The 22,407-nt window shown below is 36.8% G+C and overlaps 2 protein-coding genes across 6 annotated transcripts in view; one reads left to right on the plus strand and one right to left on the minus strand.

The window, feature by feature from the left end:
- Positions 1-2,627: 2,627 nt before the first annotated feature.
- Positions 2,628-9,221, minus strand: LOC112571221 (sprT-like domain-containing protein Spartan). Of its 2 annotated transcripts, none has more exons than XM_025250082.1 (6): positions 8,858-9,221; positions 8,415-8,523; positions 5,546-5,590; positions 5,181-5,255; positions 4,696-4,960; positions 2,628-3,745 (listed from the first exon to the last, which is right to left on the minus strand). In XM_025250082.1, exons 1-6 carry the CDS (start codon positions 9,121-9,123, stop codon positions 3,600-3,602), a joined length of 906 nt encoding a protein of 301 aa, XP_025105867.1. In that variant the 5' UTR covers positions 9,124-9,221; the 3' UTR covers positions 2,628-3,599. The 2 variants fall into 2 exon arrangements, with proteins under 2 accessions (XP_025105867.1, XP_025105865.1); XM_025250080.1 differs by having other exon boundaries at positions 3,605-3,952.
- A 211-nt stretch (positions 9,222-9,432) lies between these two features.
- The window catches only part of LOC112570027, a 35,363-nt gene continuing 22,388 nt past the window's right edge, over positions 9,433-22,407 (plus strand). For 3 of the 4 annotated variants that reach the window (XR_003100573.1, XM_025248207.1, XM_025248209.1), the window contains exons 1-7: positions 9,433-9,559; positions 10,378-10,449; positions 14,772-14,935; positions 17,916-18,063; positions 18,549-18,763; positions 20,050-20,217; positions 21,998-22,365. Coding sequence is in view for 2 of the 4 variants with exons in the window: in XM_025248207.1 (XP_025103992.1) it covers positions 14,879-14,935; positions 17,916-18,063; positions 18,549-18,763; positions 20,050-20,217; positions 21,998-22,365 (956 nt within the window). In the remaining 2 variants the exon portion in view is untranslated. Of the gene's footprint in view, positions 9,560-10,377; positions 10,450-12,019; positions 12,076-14,771; positions 14,936-17,915; positions 18,064-18,548; positions 18,764-20,049; positions 20,218-21,997; positions 22,366-22,407 lie in introns of all 4 variants that reach the window. The other variant, XR_003100574.1, reaches the window with a different exon arrangement.

The raw sequence follows: 22,407 nt of genomic DNA on the forward strand, positions 1-22,407 counted from the left end.
AAAACTCTAAATAAAAAAATTAAAAAAAAACAACAAATAATCCCTGTCCGTCTACGAATGCCGGGAAACTTGAAGATAATACCACGAACTAACATTCCGTGATAATACCATGGATGTGTATCATGCAAGTTCGCTGAGAATATCCACCGCACATGCGCAGTGCACAGAAGCTGACGACAGGGAGACGGAGAACTTGATGCGTGCAGGACGTACGTGTTTATATGGCTTAATATCTTCTGCCTACAAGACATTATTATACTCAAGATGAATACAGCATCTTTAGTGCTGGAAAATGCTGACCTACTACAGCAGATAGGCCTTCTCTTTTGGGCCAAAACTGGAGACTCAGCTTTGGCAGGACGACTAGCTGCGCTGCCGTGTTGGCTACGAAGTCTATGAGCGCCCAGTGGGGAGAGAGAAATGGAAGCCTTACGCAGTCAGACTATTCTTACTATAGCAAAGTGGATTAAGGACCATCCCAAGGCTTCTAACAAAGAACTCGCCGATGAAATAGAGCAACAAATTGCATTGTTTGCTCGAAAGGTAGAGAATATGTGAGCAGAACAACATGCATGAGCAGTGCAAATAGAAGCTCGAACAAAATGAACAGCGAGAACATAGTTGTGTTTTGGCTATCATGGAAACGGTATCTTAAGGAACCAAGAATTAACCAGAAAAGAAAACTGTTCCCTGCCTGCTACAGGCAGAAGCTGACATTTGACCACATGTGATTGATTTTTTTCCTCACCGTGACTTATCAGAATGCAACAGTTTATTATATAAACTTTTCTCAAAAGGATTCATGGAAAATAAGAGACATCTGCTGGTATAATCAGTGACAATCAACGAACAGCAACAACAGAAGAATGATGCTAACAAATTACCTAATGATAGTTTTCAACCGGCAGTAAAAGTTTTCAAGACTTATGCTACTAAATTAGAAATGCCTTATATTTGGTTAAACTTTGTATTCTGCTTTGTCAATGATTGTTGATTAATGTTTATACATTTCATGATATAAATTGGAATTATTTAAATTTATAGCTGAGTCCAAATTGTTTTTTTTTCCTTTTACACCTCAAGGAGCATAGGGCCGCAGTGAGACAGAATTGGAATGAAAGATGAGATCACCATTTATTTTTGCTAACTCAGACTTTGAAATGTTTCTTGTTTGTTACATTGAAAAACACTATCCTTACTTATGCCACATAGATATAAACATTGACAGTATTATATATTGTAACTTCGTTTTTTATCTCTTGTACCCTAGATCAATTTGTCGTAGGTAGATGAAGGTACTTTAATCTTCTCCATGTATATTTTCACACCTTTTCCTTATTTTCTGCCTATTTGCTACTTCCCTGCTTGTCTTCCTTTTGCATAACAGTGATACTCTCAGTTCTTGTTACTTGTTTCTTCTTTTCGCTTTCTGTATGTCTTTGTCATCAGTACTGTTGCTTATCCTTCAAAATATTGCATATGTTGTTTGTTCTTCTGTCCCTCCTAGTTGCCAATGTCTTGTTTTTGTTCTTAAGCACTAAGAGCATGCTCCTTAGGAGTGTGAGTATCGCTATACAAATTTTGCATTTATTATTATGTATACACAACTACAAGTGAAAGGCCCTATGGGATCTAAATATTAAATAAGGAAATACAAATGCTTAAACAATTTTACCATTGAAGAAGGCACACATTTTAGAAGACAGAGACACTAAGGTTAAAAAGGAACAGATCATCTACCGATCACATATCATTTATAAAATTACAGGTTTAACTATTTGCAATATTGTTTGGTATGTACCATTGATGTTTACAAATATATTGCAACAAAATGCTCAGTTTTGATGAGAAGAAGTCACTCATTTTTGTAAACTTTCAGATTTGTTAATCACAAAATAAATGACATATTGTTAGTTTTTGTTTAAATCATGTTTTTGTGTGCACATATATTTTTCAATTATTTATGAAGTGTATTGTGGCAAGCAATATGTATAGTACTATAGTGCCATATATGAACATATTCTTTATAGTCCCACTATACTGTATAACTGTTTGAATACCCGTGTGTGAGAAACCATAGCATGTTTCTCATTCTTGGTTACCATCTTGTTGAGAAATACTTTATAGATTCTTTCGAAGAAATGTTTACACATACTATTGAGGATTTGGTATGTTTGTTATTTAGGATGCAGATCTCACACAAGAATCTTTTCTTGCAGATGTTCATTTGTCTTAAAAAATTTTTTTTTTATTGTGGTGTAAAAATAAAATGATGGTATTCAAAGGGTACTACTTCATGTTATTGTAACTGAATGTGCTTTTTCAGACTTTTAAAGTAGATTCAATCTTTATCTACTTGTAGATAATATATTACACCTTTATAACAGTAGACCACTGTCCTTTCCACCTTAAACTGAGAAAATTCTTCTGCTGACAGTTTTTAATACACAGTTTAAACACTAAACTGATCACTCTTGATTCTTAAATAATGGCAACACGTCATAGTCTTGCACTTTTTGTTAATACACCACAGCTCATGTGTCGGTTTAATCTTTAAAACTACTAAAGGAAATTCCCATCCCTAAGAAAACTAAAGCACCATAATTCCATAGAATAAAGAGAAATCCTTGTGTTGTTTTTGCAAACTTTAATTTGAAGCACATGTTCAGAAAACGACCTAAATGATGAGAGTAAACAGAAAGCTGTCTCCTACTTTCTGAAGTCAAAATTTGTATCCACACAATACACAAGCATGGACAGAAAAGATGTACAAATGTTTAAGACAGTAATAAACACTGATCCAAATGAGCATTTATGCTGGAACCTGGTACCTGTCCTTGACACACTGGACAAGTTCACACAAGAAGAGTCGAGATTATTAGAAGTGCTGTAAGCTCGGTATCAGCTAACTTGCTATTATGGGATATGTTCACGTTCATGTCTTGCCAGAGCATCACTTTCTGCAGCTCTTTTATTTCTTGATGTTGCATTTTATCCCCTTATCAGGAAACGATTCTGAAGTTTTCTGTTTTCACTTTTTCAAAAAGTATTTAAACTCCTTGAATTAACTGCTAGAGTTTCAGTTGCAGAAAGGAGAGAACTTAATTTGTTTCGAGCCACAGGCACATTGTGATTGATGTCATCATCAGACTGCGTAAACATCAAATCTTTTTCTCTTTTGTCCAGGCCCCTTCACTGTTCTTTGTCTTTGTATAGTAACTCTCAGGAGTTGGCCAACTGTCTTCTTCACAACTGGAAACATGAAAAGATACATCAGTGAGAGATCCCTCTGAACTACTTGTATTATGCCTCTCCATCATCTGATCAGATGTCACATGATGAAAATTTTGTTGAAGAGATGGTAGTGTTACTACTCATTGAGTTCCTTGCCATCTCTAAAATTCATTTTTGCCGTGCTGATGAAAGCCAGTTCATCCCAACTGTCCTCTGCCTAGCACATGACCTACCGTGTCTGACTGCACTTTGGCCTTCTGAGATGCACCATTCAGCATCCGTACAGAGGCCACTCCCTTCAGTAACAGAAAACCGATTCCTGCTTCTATTTGCTTCTTGGTCTACAAAATGACCAAGTCTAACATCTAAAACCACTGTTGTTTGAGAAGATATTTCATCATTTGGTGACATGTTTCCCATATGTCCACAGTATGAGTAGTATTGAAGAACTTCTGCAGGTTTTTGAAAGTAGATGATTTCATGCTTTCAGACTCTTTTTTTGATTCATTTTCTGTGGGCAAAAGAAACAAGAGGAAACCACTTTGATGAAATCTCTGTTAGGAATGACAGCTTCTAAATTTTCTTTGGAAGTCACTGTCGATGAATGGTATGCTAACCAGGCTGGTCTTTGGCATTAACATTACTTTTGTGTTTGTCTTCTGCCGTTGCCAAAATATTTTGCGGATATCACCATGTTGAACAGGAAGACTTTGCGGTGCTGTCAAATAGCAAGCAAAGATTTATTGTCAGTTATAAAACATTGCTCTTATTTAAAGGACGTTATTTAAAAGTATTTCAGTTCACAAAATTAGATTTTGAGCTATACATAGCAAAACTGCTTACTGGACCTTACCAGTCTATAATGCAATAAATATTTGATCATTTTTTTTTTGACAACTAATGGTTTAAAATGCACGAATACTGTCAGACATTCAATGTTGTGCATGGAAAAGCACATCTATGTCCTAAAATGACAACTTGGTTTTGACATTTTAGCTGCTTTGGTGAACAGCTGAATGCTTGATGCTATGTGTCTTGCAAAATGTGAGGGACTAATAGCTCAGATTTTTAAACAAACTAAACCTAGAAATATTTCACAAAAGAAAATAAAGATTGCTTTTCATGAAGACTACTACTCATTGTATCAGGACATTTTCTACAATCTTTTTCTATCTTCCTGTCTATAAGCATTTATATTCGTTTTTTACACTTTTTTTATGTCTTTTGTCATCAGCACTGTTGTTTATCCTTCTGTCGTTCATGTGTTATTGCTTGTTCTTCCATCCATCATGTTGGCATGTTGCCCATGTCTTATTCTTGTTTTAAAGCATTTAGAGTATGTTCCTTATGAGTGTGAGCATGCACTATATAATTTTGCATTATATGATTTTCATTGACAATAATTTAGCATGAAAAAGAGAGACCATACCTGAACTAATTTATATTTTATTTTACACTTACCTTTTTTATTTTTCACACTTTCTATTTCTTCCTTGTCCTCCTTCCTCTTATTTTTCTTATCAAAGCCTTCCGGCTCTTTGACCTTGGTGTAGGTTCCACCACACGACCTGGCATGATCACCCCACCAGTAGTCCTTTGGTGAGGGAGCTCGATTCATGGCTCTTTTTACGAAACCAAAGTATGGAGGACGACTCTTGCACGGTCCGTTGCATTGCCACCAGTGCTGTCTGTAGCTGTCAACCTCAGCATGAAAGTCGTGATAGATCTGCACGAATCAAACATGATTTTTTAAAAGTGTTCATTTCAGTCAAATTTATTTTAATGTCATTATCCACGGAACATAAAAAATGTATGTATGTAAAGCCATTAGTGAAGTTTTTGCAAAGAAGACTATATAACATAAATACTTAAGTATTAAAATAATGATTTTAGAACCATCATATCACAGATCAATGCACTAGAGCCACTAAGATAGCCATGACTACCGTGATATTTGCACCAGATGCCTTGTTTATCCTGTGCATGTGGTTCTTGAAACTGGGACCGTGTTCCTCTCGATCCTACAAAGATGAAAGTAATAACTTTGACAAAACAGATACAGTATTAATAAGAAGTCATTTTAAACAATTCTCAAAGCATTAGCTATGATCCTGTGTCACAAGCATCAGCTATGATCCTTGAAAACAGCAACCTGAAATCCATTGATCACTGTTCATTCATTCAAGTCGGTCGACACTCCATATTAAGTTCTGTAAAATTTCAACAACAAAATCTTAATGAACACACAGAGCACAATCCCACGTTCATGTAATCACTCTGCAGCGTTTCAGAACAAGCATTTAAGACTCACCCTATCATTGTCTGCTACAAACAGAAAGGCATGTATCATTTCATGCTGAAACAAACAGGAAGGCATTATCATTTCATTCTAAAACAGCAACAAAATAACAAAAACAAGCACTTTCTTCATAAGCCCTTCTTAACCAAGCAAATGGAAGCACAAATGGAAAGACATTGTTTTAGAGAGTTATTAACTAACCCAAAGTTAATGACATTAATAATTATGGCTTAAACCTCTATAGTGATTCTTAAAATAAATTCTGGAGATATGTGTTTAGGGCTAATAAAAACATTTTCTATTGTGTTAAACCTGAAATCTCAAAATAACTTCTGGCAGAGCCAATACTCTTTCATGACAGAATTAAACTTGGCAACAAAGTTATCAATGTGAAAAACTGGCTTCGAAAAGGCTTATACTGTATATCACATTTTTTATAGTGAAGCTGGTCGTCTTTTGTCTCAAAAATAACTAATGAGAAAATATGATGTTAGAAAAGAAAATAATTACATATATTGGTTTAGTTAGAACAACTGAAAATATACCCAATCAACAGCCATTACAATTAACAACAACATAGCATTGAAAACACCAAAGCCACTTAAGGTATTATATTCTGTGAAGAAAGTATCCAAATGCTTTTATATTCTGACTTGGACTAGGAAAAGGCCTAAATAATGTAGAAAATTGGAAAATAAATTGAATATCACGGAAAACTGTCAAGGAAAACTATTGTTAGTAAGGTAAAAATATAACCGATGTAAAGTTAAATTGGTTTCTGAATAGAATTGTACATAGAATCTTGGGCACTATTACTCTATATAGCTGTATGGGGATGGAGAATAATAACTTATGTACTTTTTGTAAAAATGAAAAAAAAAAACTGAAAGTTTATTCTCACATTGCAAAATAGTAAAGTCCTATTGGAACAATTTGGAAAAGATGTTTTCTGAGAGATGTCAAAATGGATGCAGTTTTAAAACAAATGAATGCATTGTGTTATTGGGGTTTGATAAGCGTTTTTAAAACAGACACTGAAATTATTATACCTAGGGCAAAACTTTTCATATACAAATGTAAAGTGGTGAAATATTACCAACTCTAAAAGCATATGTTAAACATCTAAGTGAAAGATATGAGACAGCTTTAATGTGGTTTCAGTATGAAATTGTATACATTTAAAAATCAGTGGGTTAACTACATATCTTTTCTATCAATATAAGAACCTTTAAATATTCAGGATTTATTCACCTTGACCCTGTATTTAAAATTGTGTTTCCCTTAAATCTCCTCAGCCTGGAAACCCTATACCTACTTGAATATGCGATTGGCTATGTTTTCTTTCATCTATTTAACATTGATATATACTAAACTAAAAGATATATAGGTGTGGTATACATATGATTTAACTGACATTATATGTATATCAATTATTATGTCATCTGTATGTTTGAACTATACAAAGTGCCTGAAATGGGGGTGGAGGGAATGAAGGATTTTTGTTTTCTTATTTTGGGGGGTGTGGGTGTTGTATGCTGCCATATGTTGAAAGCTATCTCTGTTTGTGTAAGTTGCAGCTATAGGGTTGAGGACAAACTACAGCCTGTTTCTGTGGTCAGCTGGTTTTTTCTGCGTTTGGTGGGAGGTTAATTAAAGATTTTGTACATATTGCCAGGGATATGTTCTTTCTGTGTATGTGTTGTTTTTGTTTATGTAAATCATTTTGTGTGATAGTATTTTATGTTTTGTATATGCATAATATAATAAACAAAAAAAGAAAGAAAAACAAGCATCTTCTTCTTAAGGCCCTTCTTAACCAAGCAAATATCAAAAGTTTGGCAAAGCTGCTTGTGAAGTTACAGGAAAGCAAAGGCTTTGAGGTAAACATTGTGGACATTGTATTGTGGTCAAAGAACTGCAGCAATCAGGCCTTGAATCAACGCACTGACAAGAGGGTTACCAGTCTGAGATGGAGTCAGCAATCTCAAGTATTACAGCTAAATCTTTTTAGCTAGACAGTGGTGTCCCTTTACTAAGTCCAGTCAGTTGACTGCATATGTCAGTTTTCTAAAAGAGGCGCATTCTATTATCTGGGTCTAAAGTCAGAATTTGCAGCCTAATGCTCCTTGCGGAGTAACAAGGACTAAACTTAAGTCTGAATTACAGAGCCGTGTAATTTCTAGACTTTTAACAACTACCCACCAATCTTCCCCCAACACACATATACATATATGTCCAACAGATTGAGGCTCAAATGTAGAACAGCATCACTTTTTATGACACAGGTGTATAGAGAGAGGGGTTTGAACTTCTTGCATTTTGAATCTTTGACTATGCATTCATGTGAGCATTCACACAATCAATGAGTGAAAGGTGTGCAGATTAACCAATAACAATTCCAGTAGCCTGTGAGAGCAGCAGACCCACATATACTACCTTCATACAAGGCACTGACATCTGAATGCTCATTTCAATCAGATATGCATTGTATATTCAGCCCAGTGTGAGTGCAGTTATGTAAAAGACTCCAAAACACATCCCGGCTATCCTGGCCATAGTCACAAAGCAAAGTGTCAGGAGCTATGGTTGAATGGGATGGAAACAACCTTCACTACATGGTCAGCATTGTGACATCCCTCAGCATGCTGAAGAATAACCGATAATCAGCAAGATGCCAACCTTAAAACTGCAGCAAATGACTTGAGCTTCAAACAAATACTACTTTTTTTTTTTTACTTCATAAAGCACAAGCCAGGATAAATAAGATTCTTTGGTTGAATCAACTCATTTGGTGGTCAAATCAGCAAGTGCTTGAATCTGTAAAAGGCCTAATTGATTGCTGCCCATATAAACAGCATCTAAAATGCAATGAAGCTGTTACCAGCAACGTTTCCACTAAGTCTTTCCTTGGTCGAAGTTTGAGCAGTGGAACACTCAGACGAATGGAACATAATCCACCACGTCCTTCATAGGAACAGACACCAGCACACCTAAATACATGTTAGAAACATACAGAACAATATATGTACCGCTTAGTACCTGCTGGAAGCCGTTTATGTGTTGTCAAAACAAACAATTAAAAAAGCTAATAACTGTAATTATTTATATGCTAAAATAAAATGTGATGCATCGTATATTTTTTTCCTGTAATGTCACTGCAGATGGGCGTGCTTAATCAAAGGATCATTCAATAACCATCTTATAACACGAAAATTAACACAAGCTGAATTTTTTGGAAAATGAATGCTAGAATATTTAACTGTCAGTTATTTTATTTTATAATCAGATAACTATAAAAAAGATTAAACTAAACAGTTAACTCACGAGGTCATCCGTGGACTCCATTTAACTTCAACTCCGACTAGCCTGCCCCAGAAATAATGATCGTTGAATTCCAAAAAAAGAGCACGAACATCAGGGTTGGGGTCTAGCAACTCCCAACTTTCGTCAATGACCGACAGAGGTCTTTGCACGGTTGGATTTCCAAAGCTAGAAGTGATAATCTTTTTTGTTGGAGATAATCTCTGATCATACACGTCTTCTGTCTCTTTCTGAAGTGTTAGCGCGAAAAGAAAGTCAGAGCTCTCCATATTTTGCTACCATGCAGACGCACTAATTCTCTGTTTGCCCATAGACGTTATAACGTCTCTGGTTTACCCGCCCTGTTTAGGGGGGGGGTTATGATTAAGGTCATTTCCGGTTTTCTTTTCGCGTTTCGCATTAAAAACGAAAGTGCATGGAGTTTTACTTTCTTAATAAATATTTAACACTATTTTACGCTAAAGAAAAGCAATTCTATCTGTTTCTTTTGTGCTTTTTTCTATAATTGATGAAATTGTGGTTATGTCACGCAAATGTTCTGTTATTAGAGGAATGACCTTTACCCCAGTCGATGATCTCGCTTTGGAAACCGGAAGTGTACAATGGTGATCGACATACCTTAGGAAAATGACATTATAATACCTTACAACCTCTTTCTTAGTATTGTCGCAGCGTGAAGTTCAGACAGATGACGTCTATATGACGGTAATGAAGTATTTTGTGAAATTATGCCTTCTATGTGAAAGTTTACCTATATGTAAAGGTTAAGGTGTGTTTGGCGATGTGCTAGCGATCGAGCTTCAGTTGATGAGTAGGCTAGGCAACGGGGCAGACGAACATGCTATCTCCTTCGCTTGTCTTCCAGTCCATGTCATATGACCGGCACTTTCTGCTTTAGCTATGCAATCTATTCCAAGCATGCAGAAATAAATAAAGCAATATGTAGTGTGCCAAAAATGTCACTTACAAATTAATACAGAGATGAAAACTATAATAGAAACGGTCGGAAGGACTAATTATATACATTACTCGAATAATTTCAGTGATTTTATTCAAATTAACATTTCAAGTTGCCGGGTAGGTACACATAAAGGTATGCATAAAGACTGCATAATGTACTTAGAAATAAACAGTTAAGTTTACCAGGAAGCAGTACTGAAAGGATTAATTAAGAGAATTTTTTTGCCAGCATATTGTTGATATTGAAATAAAAATGAGGAAGATGGCCCTCAGTCCCATTGAACTAGAAGGGTTGGCTATGCAGTGTATATGACAATGTGCAGAGAATCCCGAATTATCTACAGCCAATTGCATTCATTTTTCTTTTACAGCATATTTAAACAACCCTTGTGATTTTATGGTTTTGGCCTCTAATACAGCCCAGTTTACTTTACCAGTCTCAGAGGCTTTAAGACATGCACTGGGCAAAAGACAGACATCATCATTACTGATCAATGTCAGAGAGGCTATGCTGCAGTTTTACACTGGAGGCTATTGATTTTCTTCTGCTTTTGTATCAACAGTGGCCTGTCTTTGGCACCAATGCTGCAGTTTTCTAGGATCATATTGACACAGCAGCAGCAACATTTATGCAGGTTAGAGCGTTTGAAAATTGTTTCGTGAAAATAATGATATTGCTGATATGTGTGATGGCCATAAATGTAATCGATAAAATAGTGATTAAAAAGAGATGAATATTTTAGCAGTTGAGCCCTCAGTGAATCATACTGACTCATATTGCGTATGTTGAAAATCCATAAGGCCAGGCTCTTGAAGTACTATTAGATTAGTATCTTCACAATTCAGTCTTTATTTTTCTTGCTAATTCTTCAAAAGTATTTCAATCATTTTTAAGAGATTTATGTTTCTTGCAGTTTGACTCGTGAAAACAATAGCAGTCCAAAATCATGAGCTGACAAAATTAAAAACAAGTGTAAATATGTGTTCATGAGGTCAGACATTAAAATTGTGAAAGGGACACGAATGTTTACACAAAAGTAATGACATTTCAAAATGACATTTTCAATAATAGATTATTTTGACAGCAGTTTGTAGACTAAGATTTATTATCACATTTTGCTATGTTCAAGAATGATCCAGCTGATATTTAAATATTGTTGTGTTTAAGTACAAAAATGAAACTGTAAAATCTTAGGGTAAATTCCTCAGTAGCAAGTATAGATGAAGGACATATCATGTAATATTTTGACTGATTTTTTGTTGTTGATCTGTTGATAAGTTATGACATAGTTCATTAAGGATATAGAGAGAGAGCTATATAGTTCTAAAACATGGTTCACAGCTTTTTGTAATATAAATATGTGATTCATTTATTGCCTAAAAAACATTAGCACAAGTTTATTTTAGAACTAAAAAAATGGTTGGTGCTGCCTAATGACATATCACTGCACTGTCATTTATCATCCCAGACTTAAATAACTTCTAACTCCCCAGACACTTCAATCCCCAGACACTTCATCATCATCGTGAACATTATTTTAATTTGTGATGAATTGTTGATTTAAACTGCATTCTGTCACAAGTGTCTGGGGTAAGTGACTGTTTTCCGTCCATAAAATTCAAAGGGATTTTAGACTCACAGTTTAAATTACTTAAGGGGTGGAATATTGATTAGTTGCACATTATATATATATAATAGAAATGTTAATGTTGTCATGATATGGTCCTTTTAGAAACTGCTTTCATTGCCTGTGCCACAGTATCACCTAGTTAAAGTTTTCTTGATTTGTATTTCTTATGTGATTTCATTTCATTTATGTGTGGGAGATTAGATACCCAAAGGGTTAAAGCTTTAACTTCCAAACCTGGAAGCTTAGCAGTTTGATACCCCTGTGATGCAGCAAATCTGCCTCAATCAACCCAGCTGTCAGGGAATTAATACCTCAATCAACCCAGCTGTCAGCCTTTAATAACTCTCTCCATAAAGGTTGAGGAAGGTAGGGCAGTCAGATGGGCACCACCCTCTCAGCATCTAGCCCTGAGGAAAGTGAGGTCTCTAACATCTCCAGCAACCAAAAAGTTATGGGATGACCATGACCTTTTAATGTGTGATAGAAAGCACTGGGTTATTATATCAGTATACACAGTGTGAACAGGGCTGGATTCATTAACCTTGTATGCATATGTACACGTGCACTGTTGCAGGTGTGAACACACAGGCACACACATATTTGTTCAGCATTGAGGAATAATAAAACAAGGTAGAACGTTAAAGCAAATTTTGCTAAGGCTGCACTTGTCAAACAGGTTAACTCTCATAATCACTAAAGAGCATAATTGGATTGGCATAAAGAGAACCACCTGCTGCATTTCTTTCAATAATCATTTATTTCATGGGGGTTTCCCACTGAAGAGTGCAACATAGATTAACTATATTTAAACAGCTATATAAATGTTCTATAAATGCTAGGTTATTCTATTATTGCAGATTTTGTATATTATTCTTTGTTGATGTATTTGTATGCATTTTAGGGTGAGATTGCATGTGTGTGTGCACATGTGCATGTATGCATGTGTTTACTCAAGCATCCTTCTCTGCACATGAGCATATAAGAGGTAATATTGATCAGCTTAACTCATTTACAGATGCTTTCAAAAATGAACATGGGTTTGTAGAGCTCCAAGTTTGATGCATGATTTGCAGTCTGGCTGGCACACAGCCTGAAGTAAATGCATAGTCCATGTAGGTGCATCACTCACTCTTTGGCAGCTAAACTGAGATACAGCACAAGGACAGAGCAGCACTTCAGAGTTTATTCCAAAGTTTTATCCCATGTTTTTTTCCTGGTATATTTTTTCCTGCAATGATTCAATACAATACAATACAACTTTATTAATCCGCAAGGCAATTACAGGTATGATGACACGCCAGCACACTAGAGGGAAGATTATGTAGGAGATGAAAGGGAATAGATTCTGGCGACATACACACACACATGTGCACACACACCCACTCATATAGTAACACACAGCAACAGGAGGTTCAGTGGCACCCCACACAAGGTCACCTCAGGCTGACACATCATCACAGCTAGTGGAATTTAAAAAGTGGATGGCACGCGGAATGAACGAGTTACGGTAACGGTTCGTTCGACTTACCGGTACAGCGTATCTGCGACCAGACCGCAGGAGTGAGAACTCACTCGCCAACACATGACCAGGAATAGTGAGGATACGAGATGCCGTCCTAAGGATTTGCTGTTTATTGAAGAGGGCTAAATCCGTCTGCTTGGTCCCGGTGATTTTGGAACAGATCTTAACAAGGGAGACAAGGCTGCTCCTGTTCCCTATGGAGAGGTTGTGAAACCAAGATGTGAAAGAAAAGGTGATGAGACTCTCAATGAAGGACTGATAGAACTGAGTGAGACTGACTGGGCTGACAGAGAAAGACCGAAGCTTCCATAGCAGGTATAAGCGTTGCTGGCTCCGCCTGAGGATCATGTCAGTGTTCACATCCCATTTAAGTTTATCATCAAAGGTAGTACCTAAATATTTATAAGTATTGACTATCTCAATGGCATCACCATGGATAGTGCTATTAACCACAACAGGTCTGTTCAGCCTAAAGTCAAATATCATTTCCTTTGTCTTTGAGACATTCAAGTCAAGAAAATGTTCATTACACCAGCGTACAAAAGCAGGAAGAGCGCACTGTGAACGTGTTCATGCTCATACAAGAGAGACAACAAGGCAGTGTCATCAGCAAATTTTATAAGAAAGCTTCTATCAACAGTGGTTCTACAGCTATTAGTATATAGTATGAACAATAGTGGGGACAAGCAGCAGCCTTGAGGGGAGCCTGTACAGGTAACAGTAATGTCGGAGAGAGTACCATTAACGAAAACTCTCCTTTGTATTATCAATAATTTTACTTTCTTCACTCCCTAAACACTCTCCATTTTAAATGCTGGTTAAATCTTTGGTGAAAATGAATCACCCCAGTCATCACTGATCATTTGTAAAAATAATCAGGGGTTTGGTTATATATTTGATGTATATCTTTAATGGAGCACATATGGAGATGTTTTTTGCTTGTCAATTGGTTCATGAAGCATTTTAATCAAATCAAATCTAATTTTATTGTCTGACCGAGGCAGTCTAAGACAAATTTTTCTTTTGCTTACAGTCACAACCGCTCATACAAACATAATATGAGTATATATAGATATACACAACACAACGGGCAGACATATCCATACATACACACATGCCTACACCTTCTCTCACATACTCGTGAAACCTCGTAAGGAGAATGCCTGGTAATATCATAGACCTATTAGTCATTGTGTCTTTTATTTAGAATGGTGATGGATGCTGACATGAAGGACCTCCGAGGGCAACAGCTGAAATTTGGGATGGAGAGGGTGTGTTGATGTCAGCTCTTTAAAACTTAAAACATCCACCCACCTCTCCCTGCATTACCTCTGGATGTCATTTAGTCACCACTGCCCCTCTTGCTTCACCTGGTTTTTCATGATCTCTACTCAGTCACTTCCCTTCCTCATGTACGGAAGAACTGAGCAGCTGTTCCCGGGGGAAAATTATTATGACTTGCCCTTTAGATAAAAGCATCAAACAGTTCCGCCCCTAAATCTTTGCTTTTTTCTGAAGATTTGTCTGTAAATAAATGGTTAAAGGGGTTCATCACATGCAATTGATCAACAGATTGGTACCCATGTTACTGGAACTGATGTTAATACAGAACACCTAAACAGTGCTTCTTGGTCATCACCTCAGCTCTGTATATTTTCACCTGTGTTTATGCCAGTTGCACAACAACAGACCACTGCCTTCATTGATCTCAACTGAGTGATGTCACGCTATACCCATACTGCCAAGCTAGGCTGACTTGTTCCCATGTAAGGTGACCATCATCAACCATTGTGCTTTTGTGCAGAATGGCACCTTGTCCAGCCAACCTATGATGGGTTAAACAACTTCAGATTTGCTGGCGCAGAGGGTGGGTAACCACACCCTTCTTCCGGCAACGGCATATACATCACCATGACAACAGAGGATTTGTTGCAGCCCAACCAGTTGGTGAAAGACAGATGGAAAATAGTAAGCGATGTTATGACAGAAGTGATGAACTACAATTAGCTGTGCAATTTTAAACTATTTGATATATCTATTGACCTGTTTGATAAGAAAAAACTGCTTTAAGAAACCTTATGTTTGATATTGAAAAGTATATATGTGTAAAACAGTAATTTTTGAAGACCATAAAAGCAACATATTTTAAAATATGTAGATACATAAAATCTTGTAAACAGTTATTTTTATTCAGCAAAACCAGTCTTTTTTTTTTTTTAATTCTTTTTTTTTTCTCCTATCCGCTTACGCTGGTCAAAAACTTTTTTCTACAAAAGTCATGTTACTGAAATAAAATTAGTCATTTCACATCAATTTGTATGTGCTTAACATGAATATGACAATCAGAATGCATAATTGGCTCTTGTGTTTTTTTTTTTGTTTTTTTTTTTTTTGTTAATTTGTTTGGTTTTTTGTAATCTGCAGTAATTATTGTGTACATCACGAAATGCATGCTAATAGTAATTGACCTCTGGTTAACACGTGTAAACAGTCAAGTCATAGACTATGTCAGATTTCTTTGCCTGTCTCTTGTACAGTTGTTCGAGAGTATCTCTGGGGACTGTCCAACAGTAATTAGCATGGTAGTAGACAATTTTTCCTTTCATCTTTTTCCATTGTTGTGATATGTTGTTGAAAACATCATCCATGTTCATTGGACGGCCCAATGGCGCAAGATTAGCGCCTATCACCAATACAGTGAAAGTTGGCTGTCCTGGGTTCAGCTCTCATCTCAGGAACACTGTCTTTCTCTGCATGTGCCATTTTTTTACAGGGCTGGATGCTTTCTGTGATATAGCCTTTCTTGCTGGCTTGGCATAAAACACCAATCGACCCCTACACCTCGCCACATTCATCACTAACCATACCACAGTTATTGGGAAAGAAATCCAGATGGGAGTGAAGTGTATTTAAGAGACATATTGCAGCCAAATTTATGATATTTCATCAGCATGTCTTCTACTAGCATTCCAGAAATAGGTCATTTCACCCTGCAACAAGTTGTTAGTCATCTTTCCTGAATCTGATGACCCACAAAAACTCTTTCTTTAATCTTTGCCTCACTGAGTTGAGGGAATTTTTTGTGCAGGTATCGGAAAGCTGGTGAAGTCCAGTCCATGGCATTCACGAAGTCCTTCATCAAACCTAGTTTGATGTGAAAAGGTGGTAGTAGGATTTTGTCAGCCTTGACCAGAGCTGGGTGCTGGATATTCTCTCCTGCTGCTACATTTTGTCTGCAAGTCCATTATTTCCTTAAGTAGTGCAGTTCCCTTGCTTGGCTATTCCACTCACATAAAAACGTGTGTATTTTGTTTATCCCTGCTGCAGTCCCATTAAAAGGACAACTATCTTCAAATCACCATAGAGGTGTCAGCTGTACTTGCTATACTCACGTCTCTTTCATGCAGACAGCATGCACTACTGGAATAGATGGAAGACAGTTTCCATTGTGCAAAAACACAGCCTTAAGACTCAGTTTCAAAGAGTCTACAAATAGTCTCCATTCTTGTGGGTCATGAGTGATTTCTAAGGCATTCATGAGGCCATCAATATCGGAACAGAATACCACATTACCTTCCTTTCTGAAGAAAGACTCCAACTGCTGGTGGTGCTTTCAATATGAAATAATTGTGACATCTTTTTCTAGAAGATTCCTTTATTGGAGTCTTGAACCTAGCAATTCTGCCTTGTTCTTGGATATGTCTAAATCTTGAACCAGGTCATTTAGTTCTTCCTGTGTTATTCTGTGTTGCGGTTGATGATGCACTACAGTGAAAATCTGGGTCACTACATGCTGATTGAGAATAGGTCAGCTCACTCTTGTCCTCATTAGCTGAATCAAGAGAATATTCTGTTGGAAATTCTTGAATAGGAACTTCCTCACCATGTGGAACTGGTCTCATTGCAGACGGAATGTTGGGGTAGACTATTGTTGACTTCTTTTGCTTCGTTATCCTACCAGTTAGAGGAGGAACCAGGCAGAAGTGACAGTCTTTTGTGTGCCTGCTTGGCTGTCTCCACACCACGAGGACTGCAAACAGCATTTAACAGGTCTTTTACCATTCAACCACTGTGAAAGTTGTGTTGCACATATAACGCAGCATATACACGGGCCCCAAGGCTTTTCTTGGTGCCAATTTTGCATCCGAAGCAAAGATGATTGGCCTTCTTCACTTGAGAAGTGATACTTTTCTTCTGGTTGGCAAATGTCACTTCCCCTCAAATACAGCAAACATTTTCCACAGTATTAATGCACTTTGGAGGCATTAGTTTTGTGTATCATAACTAAACGGATAAAATAACAGCAGTTTTATATAATGGTACTTTAAACAGTATCCCTTGAAGTCTGAAATATTTTAAATGCTCAGCCTTTCTGATTGGGTTATCTGTAGTACACTGCTGATGTCAGCTTACTTCAGCAGCCGCCTGAATACTGCACTACATCAGAAAATCATACAATAAACTCTGGATGATGTGTGCATGATGGTATTCTGCAATGTCATGCGATATTACATCATTCTAGGCTTATTTAGGATGTTGTTACAGTCCTACTGGATAAATTTATATGGTGAAAGATAGAAAATGAATGATATCAAATATCTTCATAACGAGCGCCAATTAAAGTTGTTCATGGTCATATTTATGCTCAGCCCACCAAGATGCTACAGATTAGGATATTTTTTAAGTCGGGAATAATTTTTCTGGGTATGTAAGGATGAAGTGTCAATCTGGGGATTAACTGTGCTGGAGTTGCTTGAGGGGGAGTGGGGTGTGTACAGCTAGTCTAACCAAGTCCACTTTCACGTCTTTGAACATGTCTTTATCTACCTATAGCTTTATTACACTAAATTTTAGGGATTTATTTAATGTTGACATAGAAAGGTCATCTTCTGCTGCCAGTTATTGTATCTCATTATTTCTCTCTGTGTGTGTGTGTGCCATTGTACAGGTGAAGAAAATTGGGGGTGGTGGTTTTGGGGAGATTTACGAAGCCTTAGATCTGGTGACCCGAGAGTCAGTTGCACTGAAACTGGAGTCAGCCAAGCAAGCCAAACAGGTGCTAAAAATGGAGGTGGCAGTCCTAAAAAAATTGCAGGGTGAGTGTTTGTAATGATTGGGACTATGATGGGTCACCTGCAACATGTTTGTCTGGCCCATTAAATGTACAAACACATATTTCAGGTAGGGTTTGATAGCACATCAGTACTAGCAGCCAAAGGAGAGTAAGCTAAAAGATATTCAAGAGAAAATATAATGAGACCTAGTTTGAATTCCTATATGAACATATGCCTGATTAATATTTGCCTAGGATTATTAATCTTTGATATACAATAAATGTTATTTTTATTTACTGATGGTTGGGGAAAACAAAATATTTGAGCTTGTGAGAAAAGATTTTCAAAACTGTCATTTATGAATAGTATTATAAAATCATGCTAACTGTTTTAGTAATCCTTAAAATTTATAATACAGTGGATAATTTTTAAGAAAAGAGATATTTGGCATTGGAATGTCTTCTACCAGCTTGAAAATTTGCAACTTCAGCCCCAAAAGAAAAGCTATAAACTTTTCTGGGTTTCAGGGAAGGATCATGTGTGTCGTTTCATTGGCTGTGGCCGAAATGAGCGATACAACTATGTAGTGATGTCACTTCAAGGAAAGAACTTGGCAGAACTGAGAAGAAGCCAGGCTCGTGGTTGTTTCTCCCTCAGTACTACCTTGCGTGTTGGTGCTCAAATCATGAAGGCCATCGAGTCCATCCATGAAGTGGGCTTTCTCCACAGAGATATTAAGCCTGTAAGATTCTTGCATTTAAAGAGCAAGCACATTAGAAACCGAAAACACAAAACTTTTCTGAAACAGCCCAGTTTTTCCTGTTTGCCTTGTGACCTACACTGCAAACTTTCCCCAAGCGCTTTGGCTCTTGTGTTCAGCCTGCTTGCCGTTTAGAACCTGTTCTAAAATTTCATGTCAGTTTTCAGTTTTTCGACATGGCTTCCATGGCTTCTCTCCAGCTTGACAGAACATTAAACCATTCACTTCAGTGGATTGTTTATAAACAGATAATGAATTATGGCTGCCATGAAAATATTTTTCTCGCAAAAGGACTTTTTTGAAGAAACAAGCTTCATGTCCATTCGGCAGACAGTATCTGGTCGCTTGATTTGGAAATTCGAAGAAAGCAACCAGCGTCACTTCAAAACTCCAACGTAGATTTTTTAAACAGATGCATTGTTTATCTAAACTACAGTATGTTGGTATAAAATATTTCCTGTGTCCAAGGCAATATCTGCTTTTCTTACATCATTGTAAAACAAATACAAAATTAAGAGAAAACCCATGCAGTCATCAGTATAAATCTAAGTATAAGTATTGAAACTGGACGCATATATGATCGACGCCTATGTGGTGAAAGCAATAAGTATGTTGACTGTAATTGCAAAGTAGGCAGTTCAATTTCTCAGCTGGTTTCATTATTATTTCAAAAGATTTTTTAAATATATGCCAGTAATCCATTTAACTGGGCAGCCTTGGGTATGTTGTCATCGACCGTAAAGATTCACCATGATTCAACTGTAATTTGCAATGGCAATCGGAATGGCGCGGGCCGTATTTGGTTTAATCCATGCAGACGACAGTCTCATAAGGTACAACTGCTGAAGTGATGGGTATTATCTTTCAATAGTTTTATTGCTAGAATAGTGCAGTCAGTACTAGAATCACACTATAAATTCAATCACTCTTTAGCCTGCAAATACAACCATAGCAGAAGATAAATCGAAAACCCGCACTATGGAGATCAGTTATAAATTATTTAGCCATGTACTGATTGTTGAGATATCGTGCAATAGCATACATGAATGCTGTATAGCAGTGAGGGTTCAAGATTAAATTTCCTCAAATTTTTTTGTGTGGTGGACAAGAACTAAAATGTACAGAATATGGGTGTAAATGGGAGCTGGTGGATTGGTGATGAGCTGCACTCTGCATGAATATAAAATGAAGTGTGTGTTCTGTCACATTGCAGTGAGTATTCAATTTGTTGAGGTTGTTTTGTGTTTGTGTTTTTTTTTTGTTTTCAGTCCAATTTTGCTATGGGCAAGGGAAACAATGCACGCAGGGTGTTCATGTTAGATTTTGGCCTTGCACGGCAGTATACCACAGCTACAGGGGAGGTCAGACCACCTCGCACTGCTGCTGGCTTTCGAGGAACTGTTCGTTATGCATCCATTAATGCACACAAAAATAAGGTAAACTTTCCTTCTGATGACTGCCCTACAGGGTCATTTGTTGACATCATTAATATAGCGATTTAATAATAATTTAATGATAATAACAGAATTTGTAGAGTGCATTTCCCTGTATGTGAAGACAAGCTTAATGTGCTGCATATGAAAGACTATAAATGAACTGACGGTAAACCTTGCAGTGAAGAAAGACAAGCAACGTGACAGCTGTAACAGAAGTAGACATGAAGAAACTTTAGAAAATTTGTTTAATCGTAATTTTTAAAACTCTTTCATTAAAATGTCGAACATATGTTAAGCTACTGTTTACAGAATCATTTGTAGATGTGCCAAGTACTAAACTTCCTCATCACTTTTGTTAACCAATCTTTAAAAAAAAAAACATTTAAGAGGTTTTAGTAATGGCAGTAAAACCTCCCTATTAAGACTTGCTAAAATCTTCCAAAAATTAGATCATAACTGAGCAAGGTCTTAGTAGGGAAATCAACCAGTCTGCTTGCATTCCACAAATTTTGACTTCAAACACCTATAAATTCATGTTCATTTATGTGGAAAATAACGCTCTTAAAGCCATATTATAGTGCTGCTTCCTTTTCTTTTCTTTCTCTTTTTTTTTTTTTTTTTAATCGTTTTCACTTTTGCTTAGTCACACTTATTCCACCATTATTAGTTTGATTGAATATTTATAGGGGAAATAACTTTCCAGGTAAATGCAATCAACCATCAAATGTAAACTGTGGTACATAAAGATGCTCCATTAAAATGCAATAAATGTAATTTATTAAGCACAATTTCTGCAGAAAGTCGCAGTAGAGCACAAACAGGATCATGCCTTCTGCTAAAGGTTGTTAATAAAGCACAATGGACTGATGTGCACTGGTAAAAAAAATGCAACAGCAGTAAATGGGGGCCAATCATTTCAGCCTAAAACCATATTGACCTTTGCCTTATTCAAATAGACTTTCGGTACCATAATATTATTCCACTTAAGCCTATATCATCATGACACTGAAAGTCACACCAGCCTGGGTTCAGGCTAACTGAATTCCCAATCTAATAATAATAAATAATAATAAGCACATTTGTATAATGCCTTTCTTCAGCAACAGCAGGACTGAGCACTTTACAGTAACATGAGTGCACTTGTATAACATGTTTCCTGTCAAAAAGACAAGCTCACAGGAAGAGCAAATAACTGTTCCATGAAGAAACAAAACATGAAGATGAAGCGATGATGTAATACAACAGCAAACAGTGTGGCAATAGCCAGTTTCTCTTAGGGAGAAGACCAAGCCAGGTGGAGAATGACATGAAGAATACAACGTAGAAAAAAATCATCTTCACATCGGACTATGGATCTAAACACAATCATTTGTTGTTTAATCGTTTCACCAAGGCATTTAACTAAAGAAATTGAAGCAGAACTGAACTATGACATTGTGTAGACAAGTATTTTCAAAGCACTATCTGGATACATGACAATTGTAGAAGTGAACAGTACAAACCTTGAAGCTAAAGAATAAATAATTACGAAGACTGTTTTAAAAATTGATTAAAGAGAAAATAGCATGTATGTGCTGTTGTGAGTAGCAAAATATGTCCATACAAAATTTTTGGGTGGTATCTAAGAGGAGGTTGCAATACAGAAGAGGTTTTACTGTAGGTTGTTGAAGGAGGTAGCGGTAGTAGTGAAACAGGTGATGATATGGCTATGATTTAATGTAGAATATCTTAGAATGACCTGAGTTTTAAAAAATGACAAGAAAATGTCTAATTTCTCTAGGAAATGGGTCGGCATGATGACCTATGGTCCCTTTTCTACATGCTTGTGGAGTTTATGGCTGGCCAGCTCCCTTGGCGTAAGGTGAAGGACAAAGAGCAAGTGGGTGCCATGAAAGAAAAATATGATCATCTTCAGCTGCTAAAGAACATGCCTGTGGAATTCCGTTCATTCCTGGAACACCTTCAGACACTGGACTACATGACTAGTCCTGACTACGCCTTTCTTCATAATCTCTTTGAGCAGTGTATGCGACGCAAAAATATTCGCGAAGTTGACCCATATGACTGGGAGAAGATTTATGCAGACACATCCATCACAACCACCAACACGTCACAGTTGGTTGCCATCAAGCAGAGTGGGGGCCCAGGGTGAGCCTGTCCGATATTTCACTATTACCCACTTTCTTCTGG

This window comes from Pomacea canaliculata, linkage group LG8, assembly GCF_003073045.1.
Source record: "Pomacea canaliculata isolate SZHN2017 linkage group LG8, ASM307304v1, whole genome shotgun sequence".
Taxonomy (NCBI): domain Eukaryota; kingdom Metazoa; phylum Mollusca; class Gastropoda; order Architaenioglossa; family Ampullariidae; genus Pomacea; species Pomacea canaliculata.

Bases quoted from the DNA above. Each gene is read 5' to 3' on its own strand.
- LOC112571221 (XM_025250080.1), bottom strand. From the start codon at position 9,123: ATGGAGAGCTCTGACTTTCTTTTCGCGCTAACACTTCAGAAAGAGACA. The intron at 4,961-5,180 runs GTAGTCATGGCT...TGATTCGTGCAG, and splicing joins CATCTGGTGCAAATATCACG to ATCTATCACGACTTTCATGC. The intron at 3,953-4,695 runs GTAAGTGTAAAA...GCTATTTGACAG, and splicing joins AAGTGTGAAAAATAAAAAAG to CACCGCAAAGTCTTCCTGTT.